This window comes from Neopelma chrysocephalum, unplaced genomic scaffold (genome assembly GCF_003984885.1).
Source record: "Neopelma chrysocephalum unplaced genomic scaffold, ASM398488v2 Primary Assembly neopelma1_147, whole genome shotgun sequence".
NCBI lineage: Eukaryota > Metazoa > Chordata > Aves > Passeriformes > Pipridae > Neopelma > Neopelma chrysocephalum.
Genome location: NW_020897809.1, coordinates 15309642 through 15324448, shown reverse-complemented (window position 1 = coordinate 15324448; position 14807 = coordinate 15309642). Strand labels below are relative to the sequence as shown.

Sequence of the window (14807 nt, the reverse complement as noted above, 5' to 3'; positions counted from 1 at the left end):
GACTCCTAATAGGAAGAATTCCTGCAGGTGACAGTAGTCATCATTAGTTACACACATGGAAAATGAATTTAACAGCAATGGCTGGAGTGGGATTATTTCCTTCTTTTACTTTTTTTAAGTACTTGTTTGTTAATAAAAATTTGCCAGAAAGTTTTCCTTCCTCTACAGACTGGGAGAGATGGAGGTCAAAATCCTAAACTGCTAAATTAATGTTATTTCTCTGGTATTTTAGTTTTTGCAGCTCCTGCAATTTCTTTGAAGGAATCGATTTTTTTTTACAGCCGAGAAAATCATCACCAGATTGTTAAAATATTCAGCTACAGCAGAGATGCTCCAAACCATCTGGAATGATTTCTGGGAGTCAGCACTTCCCCTCCATCACAGCTGAAAACTTGCCATGCCCTGGTATCCCCCTCTGCCACACTTCCAGAGAGGGGAAGAAGACTGCGAGGCACGAGGTTGTGTCAAGTGGATGGGGATGATTCATCACACACTGGCAGAAAAGGCTTTTCCTCAGCTGATGAGTAAATACAGAGCAGGGGTTGAAAGTGCCTTTTCCTCCCATCACAACTCCTTGTGACCAGGGAGAAGAAGCCCAGATGAAAATGAAGCTGTTGGCAGACTCTGACAGATAATGCTGCCGGTGATTTATTTTATTTTTTGACTCTGCAGAGCAGAGCATGGAAATGTTTTCGGGGAGTTTTTCAGCTGTGCTTCAGGATTCTCATTCTGTAGCTATTCCTGGGCAGAGAGCTGCAGTGGCAGGGAGGGTTCTGCAGGTCTTGCTTGTCTTTTCCAAGTCTCACCAGAGCTCTGCTTGGCTCCTGGGAAAGAGCATCTACACCAGCCTTGTGAAGGGCTCACACCTTCAGAGTTTGGGGAGGAGGAGGAAGGGGGATGGAGCCACACACCTCTATCTGCACTCTTCAAGATGCCTGGGATGAAGGGATCTTAGCTGGCTTTGTTCATCTACCACCTTCTTGAGCACCAGAAATAAATGACGACCAAACCCTGCACAAACACAGCAGGTTCTCTGTTTTGCACAAGCACAAGCAGCCAACACTCACCTGGGTCAGCCACCAGACCTGTGTGTGATCATGCACAGGGACTCACCACCCCTCACACAAGGGTACGACGAGCACAAGTGGAACCCTAAAACTATTTATGAACGCTGCTAATACTGGTCATCCTTCCAAGCATGCAGGTGGGGTGGGAACAGGCCTTGGATACTCAATGGGATGACAAAAAGGATCATATTTCAATTTTTTAAAACTGTTGAGGAGGTGGTGGATTGTTTACAGGTTGGACTCTATGATCTTAGAGCTCTTTTCCAACCTAAATGATTCGGTTCACAATTAGTAGAAAATATTTTTTTTTCACTTTGTTTCACAAATTTTTGTGATGCTTTTCAAGGATTATAGAAACCACTCTTAGCTCAGGTTGTCCCTATGCAAATTCACAGCAAGAGAGCACGGGAAGGAGGGGAGGAGAGGGCTGATACCATGTCTGCTCACTGCATTTTTACAGCCCTTCCTAGGAACTCACTTTGGAGGAAGCCAAAGAAAGAGAACTGAGCTAAATGTCCCTCTGATCCAGCCCAGCACAGCCATTTTCACAGTCTTTAAGGGCAAGGGGAATAATTAGATCTTTTTGTCTGACACTCAGATTAATACAAGACATTTCATCAATATCTCTGCTTGACTAACTCACATCTTTAGAGTATTGAATCTGCTCACGTATTTGTACTCCTGTTCACCACTTTGTAAGGCCTTCATGGTTTAGGAAAAAAGATGCATTATTTATATATATATATATATATATTTTTTTTTAGAGTTGCTACTTTCTGCAACCTTCCCAAATTTAAGAGATGGGCCCTTAGGTATCAAAAATTAAATAGTGTCGTGCAATTCACGCATGACATCGATATATTAGCAAAGGTCATTATTATTATTATAAATATAAAATTATATGGAAAAGGTTATTATTACTATTATCCCCTTCCCTTTCACCACCTCTTTGTTCAAAATAAATAAGGTCAGTAAATTGTACTCAGCACCTTCCACGTGGACATGGAACTCGTGCCTCGCCCTCCCCATGGGGTTGCTCGCCGTGCACTGGTACGTCCCTTCATCAGCTGCTGACACTTGGTCTATCTTCAGGATCTTCCCAAAATTCTCTGTTTCTGGTTCATCCTTGGGCATGTTTCCAGTGACTTTGACCCAGCTTAGATGAGGAGTTGGGCTGAGAAAGAGAAAAAGAAGATTTTTAGTTGTATATTAAGCTGCTTCCTGTTATAGCACTGCTGGAGACTTCACACTACGGTTTGTCAGAGGATTTTGAGCCTTTTTAAAACCCCAGGGCTAACTAAGGGTTATATTACAGACTAAAACTAATCTGTACTGCTTCCTGATTTGGAGAACCCCTGTGAGTGGGTTCTTCAGCAGGACAGAGCACGAGGCTGCGTTCCTTGCGTGTGTGTTGGCACGGACTGTGGGAGAGGGACCGGAGCTCATCTCATCCCGCTACAAAAGGGCACCTGAGGACAGACGAGGAGGTGAAGACTTCATTAGAGTGACTTCACTCAGTGCCTGCCTGCTGGCCAACCACTGGAGGTGGCTGAAATGCTCTTTACACCCTCAGAAAGCAGTGACACAGGGATTGGGGCCAGACCGTCGGCCGCGCATTCCCAGCTGGGCTCCGCGTTCCCGACACCGCGCACGAAGCACGGACACAGTGTCAGATCTGCTCACTCTCGTGCCCATCTGTTCCCGTGGCTGGATGCCCTGGCACGAGCTGCACAGAGCCCCAGGTGCCCAGAAATTATGGATTTCCAGGAGCACTGAATGCAAATATCCCATTATTTCCTGCCAGAGTCCTTGTCCCGCTCTTGTCCCAAAGCCTGGCCTCGTGTCTCCTCGGTGTTGCACGGAGGCAATGCCCTCCTGACGCTGCCATTACTCAGAACATAAGTCTTCAAAAAAAAATGACAGATTGGAAATGCACTTAATTCCTTATTTTGCAGTTGGACGCCCCTGATCTTAGTTGCTGGGAATCTGGCTTGGTCTATCCGCTTCCATGGTTTGGGGACATTTGGTGGGATGGATTGGCAGAGATACAGGCAAAGCTGATCATTTTTCTGCTGAAAAGGGAAATTTTAGCAAGTAAAAATAGCTTTTTTTTTTTGTTCTAAATATTGCATTTTTTGAAGGATCTCAATGAAAGTATAAAGAAGTACTTTGTATTCTTTCAAAAGTGGCTACTTCGAAAAAACCCACCTTTTTGTTTGAAAAACTAATTTTTAAAAGAGTTTCCTGGAAATTTTTGAGTGAAAATTGTATATATATTTTTTTTTACCTTTTCCCAAATAAACAAGCTTTTCTGGCTTTCTATTCTTGCATATGATATTAACTTCTGCACCTAAAATCCATATTGGAGTATTTTCAAGGTGCTTTGCCTATTCAATACCTTGAAAACCCTATAAACTCATAGCTGTGGACTAGGGGAGGCTTGTGGGTCGGCGAATTAGCTTGATGGGAAGTGAATTAGACAAGGAAGTGTTGCAACAGGGAACCAAAACTTGCTGCAGATACCTGGAGTGAATCCAACAGAGACAAGTAATTCACCTTCCTTCAGGAATGCCAACCAACTGCAGAGGTAGAACCCTGCCAGCCTAAATGAGCAATGCCCTTTCAAGCCTTTATGGAAAAACAAAATACCCCAAACATGTTTGTTCAGGCAGATAAATATCCTGACTTTGGAATTTTGGAGAGGGGATATAATTTCAGAGCCTTTAATAGGAGTTATGTCTGTGCTAAGCAGGCTCTGCCTCTGTTGTACAGCACGAGGAGAGGGTGATTTAAGGCTCTGTTCGACACAAAGCTCTGTCACAAACAAACCAGAAGGGACTTTGCTTTCACTGTGGGTTTGGTGGGTGCAGAGATTTTCACTTTACCTGTTTCTCTGGTGGCAGCTCGACTATTGCATGGACAGGCACATGGGAGACATTGGAAAACTGGACTGGGGTTTCTGTCTGTGTGAGTTAGTGCAGCAGGGACAGCTCTGAGAGAGGGAACCACAGCTAAGTGGTGAGGATGGCACTCAACATTTATTTAGCCATTCCCTTTCTTTGCTTACCCTCATTTTGTCCTGTGTTATTTACAAAAATCAACAAAATTGTCCTGATTTCCCATCACATACTATCTATTTTTACCCTTCCCTATATTAACCCTCCCAGTACCTTAAGGGAACCTATAAGACAAAGGAAGAGAGACTATTTACAAGAGCCTGAAGTGACAGGACAAGGGAGAATGGCTTCAAACTGAATGAGAGTAGGTTTAGCTTGGATTTTAGGAAGAAATTCATCCCTGTGAGGGAGGGGAGGCCCTGGCACAGGTTGCCCAGAGAAGCTGTGGCTGCCCCTGCATCCCTGGAAGTGTCCAAGGCCAGGTTGGACGGGGTTTGGAGCAACCTGGGCTAGTGGAAGGTGTCCCTGCCCATGGCAGGGAGGTGGAATGAGATGATCTTTAAGGTCCCTTCAAACCCAAACCATTCTGTGATTCTGTGATATATTTTTACAGTGAACATCTCCTCCTCCAGATATTCCTCCATACTTCCTACACCTGGATCCACAACTAACCTTTGAGTAGCTTTCTAAGATAAATGCTGACAGCAATAACAAGTTTGAAATGTCTGTGCAGCGCAAAGCACCACAACACACACAGGAGTGAGCCCAGGAAAACTTGGGACTGGGACCAAGTCTGAGGTTTGCCCATTACTTTTGGTTTTAGCAGGATCAAACCAACAAGGCTGATTCCAGTTTACTGTATTTTTACACAGTCAGGCACTTTGTTCCTTGACATACTGTCACCTGTGAGAGCATCCTGGAAAGAACATCCTTTGTATGGGAATTTTGGATGCTGGGGGATGGACCACAGCGAGCAGGGAGGTTCACGTGGACACCTGAACCAGCATCTCCTGCTGCAACTGGGCGAGATGGACCACTGGTGTCACTCAGTGGCACATCCACTCCTTAAAGAATGTCTTGTATCACATCACTCAAGGACTTTGGTTTTAAAAACATGAGATCCTGCACGTGGAAAAAACTGAAAACATGTTGAGCGTTGAAGCAAAACTGAATTGACAAAACCAGAAAAGAAACATCACAGGTTGTGAGCCACAAAACAGAAGCTGATGTTGATATTATTTAGTTTATCAACATCTCAAAAGTAGTACTACTGAACAAAGCTCAATAATAGGGGTCTTTTTTAATATAACAGTAAAAAAAAAAATCAATACTTACCATGATATGATTTTAATTACTTGTTTACAAGCTATAGCAATAACCAGTGTTGCATGTGCTCTGTGCTGCTTTACAAGGAGCACACAAACTTCACAAACAACTCTGCATAGAAATTCAATTTCAAACTGTTGTATAATTGGCAATACAGCTTTTTCTCTACTTATTTCTATCTCAAGAGGTGATTAAGTTGTGCAGCATCGTGCATTACTCACAGCCCTTCAGCAATACATTCCAGGAGCAGGACACCTCCCTTGATGACAGTGACTGATGAGCTACTGCCAGCAGATTCAGGAGGGATCAGCAGTTTGGGTTTTCTTTCCTTGATAAAATTTGCTGAAAGATAAAATAAAGTAGAAGTTAGACATCAAATCTTAGGGCCCTCAGTAATGCCCCGAACATCAGTGCTGCCAGAAGGTTTCAGACATTGATTTGAACATTTTCTTTTTTTATTTATAGAGTTGGAGGCTAATCCAGGACACTTATTTCTCCTGATAAGAGTCAGAAGGCAAGTACAGTGATATCAACAGGTAGCAGTACTGGTGAAACCCCTTTTCCTGCAGTTTTATGCCCTGTTTTCCAAGCACTGGCCCTTCCTATCATTCACCTCATCCAGTCTGGGTACACTGGTGCTCTCAATTGCTGAGCTTCTGGTCCACACCATCTTTCTTAAGATCTTTCTTCTGCATTGACTTGATTATGTTTTAAACCTCAGATGAAACCCCATCTCTCCTGACTTGATCATGGCACAGAATCGCTCTTCTTGCTACGATTATTAAATCTACAGTAATGGAGATACAATTTGTAGGGAAGACTGTTAAAATAATAAAACAAGATTGACTTGTATTTGATTTCAACGGCCCATTTGTTCCAGGCTGCCAAACAAGGGTTTCATGATGAAACACAGAGAGAGTTCAGTGCCTGCCCAGTTATCACTCTCATAACAATTAGCACAGTAATGAATAAGTCCCCAAATGGTCCTAGTTCTTCAAAAATAGTCAGTTATGGATGATTTGGTAAAAGACCACATATATCTCCCTGAACCATTTTCAAATTTTTCATTTCTTCCTCCCCTTGCTTCGTATCTCTACAAATCTGTGTCACAAGTGCTCTGAGCTGCAGCAGAACCCTTTGGTGCCTCTGGATACGCTCACACATTTCCCATCTGCCTCCACCTCCTGCTTCCAAAGGCAGGCAGTGCCCCTTCCCAGCAGGAGTTCAGATATCCCTCCGAGGGAAAAGCTGGGTTGGAGTGTCTGTCACACCTCCCAAGACCTGCTTGCTCTGCTCACAGGGCTCAGCCTCCGCGGGCAAAGGCTTGAGGGCGGATGAGTGCTCCAAATCATCCATCCCAAAAACCCTTCTCAGAGCTCATCCAGCAAAACAAGATCTTTTGGGAGGTTCAAATCGGGCATTTCAAAAAAAAACAGAGGCTCTCAAAAGCAATTCAACCAAAGAAATCAGAGTCAAGAGCTACAAACAAAACCTGGTTTTATACATTTTAAACAAAATTATCTGGGTGGAGAGCTGCAGGAATAGCCACTAGCTGCCTTGTGGCTTATCCCCACTGCCTGCATAAAGCTCAGCAGGATATTTCCAGGTTATTTTTTCACAGAGAGGGGCACAAAAAGCAATGGAAGCTGGGAATCCTTAGGATGAGAAGTGCTTTGCTGTAGTCCTTACCTGTGGGGAGTAACATGCAGGTCAAGGTACAGACAGAGAGAAGCACCTCTCATGTACAGGGAGGGTTGTGTCCGCGGGGACAATTAACTCAGAGCACCCAAAACTCTGTAAATCCACACCTTGAGCTCCCCCTGAAATAATGCAGCCCCTGGGTGACCCTTTGGACATGAATTCATGGTGTCAAACCGTGGCTCCCTAATCCCAGAGTCCTCTTAACTGCCAGAAAAAGATCTGGAGCGTCCAGCTCTGGCTGCTGTTCTGAGCTGATAACACAAGAAACCCAGGATGTCACCCTCCTTACATCATGTTCTGGAGTGTGAATGCTTCTTCCTCAACTGAAAAAAAATACCTTTTTATTAAAAACCCTGCAGATTTCTGTCAAAAACTACGAGATGAGCAAATTGTCCTCCACGGAGCACTTAAATCCAACCCATCACAATCAAAAGGCTTTTGTGATATTTTTTTTTTTTTTACCAGCTCCCATTTCATCTCAGCTGGTGGATTCTCAGTTTAAAGGCTAAAGAACAGATGCATTCAACTCACCCTTAGTAACAGCAGCATTAGGTGAGCCTGAGTCATTAGCATGCTTTACTGAAATAAATAAAAGTGACAACCAAACACAAACATGCAGGGTTGAGACAGAATCAAAAGAAACAATAAATCAACCAAAACAAAATCATGCCCCGCCCCAACCCCCCTCAATTTCTGCCATAAAAGAAAGAAAGAAAAACATAAAGGAAAGTAACAGATGAACAACAAATTTTTGAAAATACAAGGAAAATTGTTCAAATATATGTGTTATTCTGCAAAATACTTCATAGCTGATGTCAAAATACTCCACGGGTGATGCAATCAGCTTTTCAACCTTGCTATCTAGGGTAATAAAAAAATCACTAAGTTCTAAGTATCCATTAAAAATAAATGGTATCAAATTTATTTATTCTTTTATTTCTTACTGCTTAAATTTCTTTATATGTCTTTTTTTTAATGCAGTCCCTCAGCAGGGACTTGGCACAGAGTAGGGTGGGCAAGGTCAAACTGAGTTTACAAAACCCTTTAATTTATGTTTCACTTCTTTTTTTCCTGGACCAAGTCTTGTGGCTTTGATGACAAGGTGTTCACACTGAAGTGGGTTTTTGGGTCACTTCCAGGGCTACCAGTGGCCCCACAGTCAAAGCCCATCTAATTTTTCTCTGTGTGTGCATGTGTGGGGGACTGGACCCAGCGGAAAACCCACAGAGAGCAACGTTTCCTCTGGATATTTTTCTCACAATTATTATCCCAAGATACACTTTAAGCAAGCATTAAGACACACAAAGCCACTAGTTAATCCTTTATCTTTTTATCCCGACAAGAAAACACTCAGAATCACATATTAAATATGAGATTTTCATTCACGGAGGAAAAAAAAAAATCTCCTTGGCTTTCTGAGCTGCATAAGCCCCAAAGGTCAGAGGTATTAGTGAAACAGAAAACTGATATTAAGGGCACAGAGAGCTCAGTGAGTGGTACAAGTGACAGCAGAAATTCTTACAGCCAGAAGAGGAGCAGGCAGAGCAGGATGGGCTCCAGCTGGTTTAAGCTGCCTTAGTTCCACCAGCTTCTCTTGGGCTTTGCTGATTTAGCACAGCTGGGACTGTGCCCCAAAGGGTGGGTTTATTTTTTTTTGGTTCCTTGGGTATTTGTATCCTTTTCCTCTGGTCCCAACGCTGTAGATGTACAGCCCATCCAGTCAGGGCTGGAATGAGGGGTTTGACACCACAGCAGGTTGTGTACTCCCAAAAAATGGACAGGTTTGACGGAGCTGGGAAGGGGCTGGAGCAGTAGGAGGGGCTGAGGGAGCTGGGGGGGCTCAGCCTGGAGAAAAGGAGGCTCAGGGGGAACCTTCTGGCTCTGCAACTCCCTGACAGGAGGGGGGAGCCGAGGGGGTCTTGGTCTCCTCACAGGGAACAGCCTCAAGTTGCACCAAGGGAGGTTTAGGTTGGATATCAGGGAAAATTTCTTCACTGAAAGGTTTCTCCAGTGGTGGAGTCCCCATCCCTGCAGGGATTTTAAAGCCACGTAGATGTGGCACTTGGGGAGCTGGGTTAGTTCTGGGCTTGGCAGTGCTGGGAGAACAGCTGGACTCAATGATCTTTGAGGACTTTTCCAACCTCAACAATTCTGAGATTCTGTGGGAGAGCGATCCCTGCACGCCCCAGTGAGGCTCGGGGGCAGGACAGTACCTGAAACCATCTTTTGTACAAAACCCTTGGAGACTACAGGAAAACAGAGATGGAAAAATAAATAAATAAATAAATAAATGAAAATTTGATGTTCCCTACACAACATTTCTTTAAGAAAATGGAAAGTGCCTCGTGTGTAACTAAGGTAGCCTGGAAAGCACCGTCCCTCCCAACCACGTAGATGCAGCTGGACAAAAACCAGAGAGGAGGTGGCCACATAAAGTCCTCAAAACCCAGTGAAGTCCCATCTGTCAGAGACCTGCAGGACCGCAAGAGAAGCAGATTTCCCTAATGCATCATTGGCTTTTCCTGTGGGGAGAACAGGAGGAAGAACGGGGCACTTTTGGGGTCCGACAGCTGCAAAAAGCTTTTCTCAGTTGGATTTAGCCCTGAGAATAAGGTTAATAACGCAGGAAATAAGCTCAGTAATGTGCCCTTTCTTGAGAGAGCATCTCTTTAAAGACACAGGGCACACATGTGTGTGCACTGATGCCTGGGGAGTTCAAAAAGCACCAGAGAACAGGGAGCTGCTCATGCCCAGACTTACAACGGGAAACCTTCAGCGTCATTGGCATTTTCTGCACAATCGTCCTGAGCCTTGGAAATGCTGCAAAGCAACAATAATCACTCCTACTGTCATTCTCCTCCACGTTGGCGAAGTACAGATCTCCCTTAAGGCTCATGGAGACCCTTTCATCTTGTGGGATGTGCTGCAAATCTGCAAGAAGAAAATAATTGTGAGATGGTAATGACACTGAGCTGCTTCACTAATGCTCCCCTCTCATGTGCTTCCTTCCAGATACAGCCACAAAACAGAACTTGGATGCAAAAGAGGCAGAAAACACGGCATAAACAATGGGTTATTCATCAATATTCAATGTACAAAGTACAATAAATATTTTTCTGTAACAATATGTATTTATTGTTGTAGATGGAAAATAATCGATAATAAAAAATACACAGGGTAAAGTTCCTGCTCAGGTAAAAGTAAATTTTCAGCATCTCTCCCCAACAGAAAGGTCTGGAATGGTGATATGGAGGTCATCACTGGCAGATGCTTCCCCAGCCAGTGTCCCAAGCATTTTGCTGTTCTGTAACTCCAGATTAGGGCAGGGCACGTTCGTAGGAGCTCAGGTTGATGTTCTGCCTCCTTGCTGATCCAGCCTAATGCAGGTCTGTGCTAAACAGGCCTGGCAGGAGCAGAGGGGCTGCCTTAAAGGATCAGAGCTTTAGTCTGGCACCCTGTCTCTGCAGGTATTTGGGCAGCATCCTGAACAAACCCTTCCCGTTTGTTCCTTTGCTTCCCAAGAGCCAGAAACTCCTGCAGAGCACAAATGCTGCAGAATAACAGCACAGAAACCCACAAGGAACTAATTATACAAACCTAACAGATTATTTTTTTTCTTGGTTTCATAAATCAACCACTAGTTGATGAATATTGACACACAATATCCTCTCTCCATAAATGCAGGAATCCTCATTACTGGCAGTCATTAACTGAAATATGAGCTTTCTGATAGCTCATCTCTGATAACTTGTTGTGTCAATCCACTCTACAGTTTGTGTCCTGTGAAAACAGATCTCCATTCTTCATTTTTGAGTATCTAGATATTTCTGCCAAGCACTTGCACAGTTCTCATTCCCATCAATTATGAATCTGCAATGAAACTGCTCTGAAAGACAAATGTTTTGAGTCTCCTTGCATGAACTGTGCCAAAATTGTTTACTTACCAATATTCATCCAATAGATATGCAAAGGTGGGATGCCTTTTGGGGGGTTACAGTGCAAAATCACAGAATCTCCATGCTCCACATCCAGAGGCTCGATTTTTTCTTTGGGGAACTTTGGTACACCTGCACAAAGAAGAAGAGTTCCTCTTTTATTGGTACCTTTTGAAGTTTTGTTTTTTCTTTCCCCTTAAGGTAGTTTTTAATAAAATATTTACCTTAACAACTTCCTTTGGATTCCTGCCTTTAATTAGTATTCTTATTTATGAAGTGGTGCAGAGTAGGAAATCCCTGCATTTATTCAGAGTAGGAAATCCCTGCATTCAGGGATATTCTGAGCAGGAATCCCTTCATTCACAAAGTGCACAGACCATAGTACTGAAAGCCAGGCACTGAATGGGGATGTTTAACACTTGTTTGTGATGTCCCTGTGCTTTGCTTAGGCTTTATTTTAACACATTTATTTGCAAACTCTTTCTATAGCTCCTTTGTCTGCACTGTCTGGAAGGGACAACTCAGAGCCCCAGAGAACCACAGCCTAAGGCCAAGCCTGGCACAGAGGGCTGTGCACTCGTGGGTCCCCAGTTGCTCCCAGGAGATGGGAAACCAGCCTGGGAGTGCAGAATGTTCTGGGAAGTGTTGGCTAAAAAGTGGTTCCCAAGGAGCCACTGCAAGTCCCTGCAGGTGAGGACAGACATCAGGCAGCAATTCCACCTGGTGCCTGGAGGTGTCCCAGTTCTCATCCAGCTCCAGAATCAGATGGAGCAGAAAGCTGGTGCAAAGCTCTGTGTTCCCTCCTCATCCCCCCAGGGGTGGAAGCTCAGCCCTGCAGCCCGGCAGACTTCCCTCAGCAAGCTCAGGATGCAGAGACAAAGATTGCACAGGGGAGCACAAGGGCTGCACTTTTTGGGCTGAAATAGAGGTTAAACAGTTGATGTTTAATCACCCAGAGCATCAGCACCGACACCAGCGGCCTGTGCAAAGTCAACCCGGGCAACCTCAGCAGCCCAAAATTCAACCCAAGGGCATCTGAGAAGAGGGGGAGCAGAGCCCACCCCAGACCAAGCACCGGGAGGCTGCAGCTCAGAGATTATCACCAAGAAACCAGGCTGCAAAACGGAACCACTCCCTACAGGAGTTTAGCTCAGACAGTTTCAGGGCTGACGTTGCCTCCTGCTTTCGTTTCAGGCAAGTTCAAACTGGCAAAAAGTTTCAGTTCGAGCAACTGCCTCAACCAGCAAAATGAACAGCAATTAAACAGCAAAGGAATGAAAATGTCCTGGCTGTGCAGAGTCAAACTGGCCCAGCAAACATCACCATCCTGGTGTTCAAGTCATGACAGGGAGCTCTGATGGTGACTCCACAGCCTGAAACAACAGTGGTCCAGCAGCTCTGCAGGGAATCTGCAGCATCCTAAGGAGGAGGGTGGGAAATGCAAGGACAGGGCTCTGAGGACACTTTATACATTTCAGGATTAGTAAACATAAAAAGAAGCAATCATTACAGTGCTGATTGCCTGAATGCAGGCTGTGCAGAGATTTCATCTCCAGGAGGATTATTAGTAGGTTATGAATTCTTAGGAGAGGCAAAATGGAGCTAATGAGCATCACCCACCCTGTAGGTGAAATTTCAGGTGAAAAAGAAGAACTAGATATTTATATCCAGTACATTCAGCAACCTACATTCTTCAAGCCTTGGAAAATACATCTGCTGACTGTAGAGGTGAATGTTTTCCAGTAGGAAAAAGCCAATTTGTTTATTCCCAAGAAACATCACTCTCAACAAAACTTCAAGTAAGCTGGATCAAGTGAAAGATAAGGGATTTCTGACTAAACCAGAGGCCAGTAAATAGACTAATAGTGGGATCATTCATGTAGGACATTGGAAACTTGTTCAAACTCATTTTTTGCCTCATTTAGCACAACTAAATCTAGGTCTCCAGTCTCCCAGTTGGGTGCCATAATCACTGGTCTTCTCAGTGAATTTCCGTAGCCAGTAATTACAGAATTACACAAAAATACAGAGCCCCACCAGGAGAGAGTGAAAAGTCATGGTCTCAGTGTCATTAGCTGGGAGCACAGACATTCATCTCCAAAGTGTGGCAGAGATTTGGCATCTGGACTTCACTGGGGGGAAGCAGCAACTTGACCCCAAACGTCCTCACCTCAAACAAGCACTTGCACCGCAGGTGACTGAGCCTTTTTGCCTCTTTCCTGCTGCTTTTTTTGCTTATTGTACCATGAAAAAGATTGGAAAACTCTGATTTTCCCTCTCATAACACATAACTTTAAGTGTTTTGAACCCTTGAAGCTTTGTAAAAGAGGAAAACTCAGTTTCAGGATAAATTCCTTAGCCGAACCTTCTGACAAGTGCAATTTTTTGTGGTCTCAAACACTAGAAAAATACCTGCTCTGAATTCTGATTTATTAAAAATAAGGTTATTTAATGATTCTGAGAGGCTCGAGGTGCCAGCAGGACTCCCACCACACACACAACCACACCTGATATGGAGACATCTCCCAAAAGCCCTCCATGACATCTAAAACTCAAAATACCTGGGAAAAACTTAACTGCCCAAGTATTTTTTTTTCCTCAGAAAGGCTTTGCTGCCCAAGTATTTATTCCTGACAAGGCAGCACTGTGACTGCTGCCCAGCACTCAAAAACCAGCCTTAAAAGTGCTTTGACAGTGTGTGTGAACCATGGAAATGGAAGATTATCAGTGTCCAGAGTCATTTGTGCAGGGAGCCAGGCTCTGCTTAATCCCTTGGGGTGACTCAAAGTTTAATGAGAGGAGCCTGAAGCACCACTGGCAAATTAGGGTGGCTGGGGGAAAATTCAGAAAGGAGCCTGAGTGCCTCCCTCCTCCTCCTTATCTGTTCAGAAAATGCAGTATCTCAACCAAAAACAAACAGGAAGGACATCAATACAATGCAATATAAAATCCACATTTGAGTTTGGCTGCACAAATTCACAAATACAGCAGCCAGAGGTGGGTTCTCCATCCCCAGAGCTGCTGATTTACTCAAGTATCTCTTGGCACACTTTGTCCCACAGCTTGGTTTCTGTCCTGCTGCTGACTACAGTGACTTCACACTACAACTGTACCAATTATGGCAATTTATTCCACTTTGTATGAGAATACATTCCATTCAATCTGATATTTTACACGTTTCTCAGCAAAGTGTTGAGAACTTGAAGGAAAAGCATTTCTCCAGGTAACTTGTCCTTGAGACCCCTGTGTCTTGTTTCTATTGGTATCTGATATAAAATGGGAGTCAATTCTTAATGTTAAATCAACAGCAAATGAATACATTGTGAAGCTATTGTAGAAAAACATCACTATCCACCAGGTCTATTTTTATAACCTTCTCTGTGGATGCTGCTGGAGATTTGTCCTGGGATAGAGGGATGCTTAGCCTGATCCATCATGGATATTCCTACATTCTTCCTTGCAAATAAACCCTTAAAGGATGCAAAAGTGAGAGAAAGCAGAAACAGTCAAGAAATTTTGATATCCCGGCAATTTCCAGCCCCTTGGACACTTTAATTAGCATTTAATTGGGATTTTTCATGCAGATCTATATCTTGTGCAGCAAAGAGCCCAACATGTCAAAGAATCTCAACCATGATTTACAGTCCTCAATCACAAGTGCACTGAATGCACCTTGGGAAGCTTCCAGTGTTCATCTCTGCACCTCAATTGATATTCTGAGCCACAGGAGCAGTAGTTAAATCTGTAATTTTCATTGCAGCCTTTGAACTGTTTATGAGATGTAATCCTGCTTATTTATGGATTTTTTAATTGTTGCATTTAATGGAAAAAGCTACCAAAGTCTGGCTGTCAGGAAGACTGTGGCTGTCAGTCTATTCTCC

At 43.8% G+C, this 14807-nt stretch overlaps 1 protein-coding gene across 12 annotated transcripts in view; it reads right to left on the bottom strand.

The window, feature by feature from the left end:
* Positions 1-14807, bottom strand: part of CHL1 (cell adhesion molecule L1 like) — a 137072-nt gene that overhangs the window by 36963 nt on the left and 85302 nt on the right. For 10 of the 12 annotated variants that reach the window (XM_027700427.1, XM_027700431.1, XM_027700429.1 and 7 more), the window contains 5 exons: positions 10936-11058; positions 9752-9922; positions 7523-7570; positions 5512-5632; positions 2057-2241 (listed from right to left, as the gene is read on the bottom strand). In XM_027700427.1, coding sequence (XP_027556228.1) covers positions 2057-2241; positions 5512-5632; positions 7523-7570; positions 9752-9922; positions 10936-11058 — 648 coding nt within the window. The remainder of the gene's footprint in view (positions 1-2056; positions 2242-5511; positions 5633-7522; positions 7571-9751; positions 9923-10935; positions 11059-14807) is intronic. The other 2 variants (XM_027700433.1, XM_027700434.1) reach the window with 1 other exon arrangement.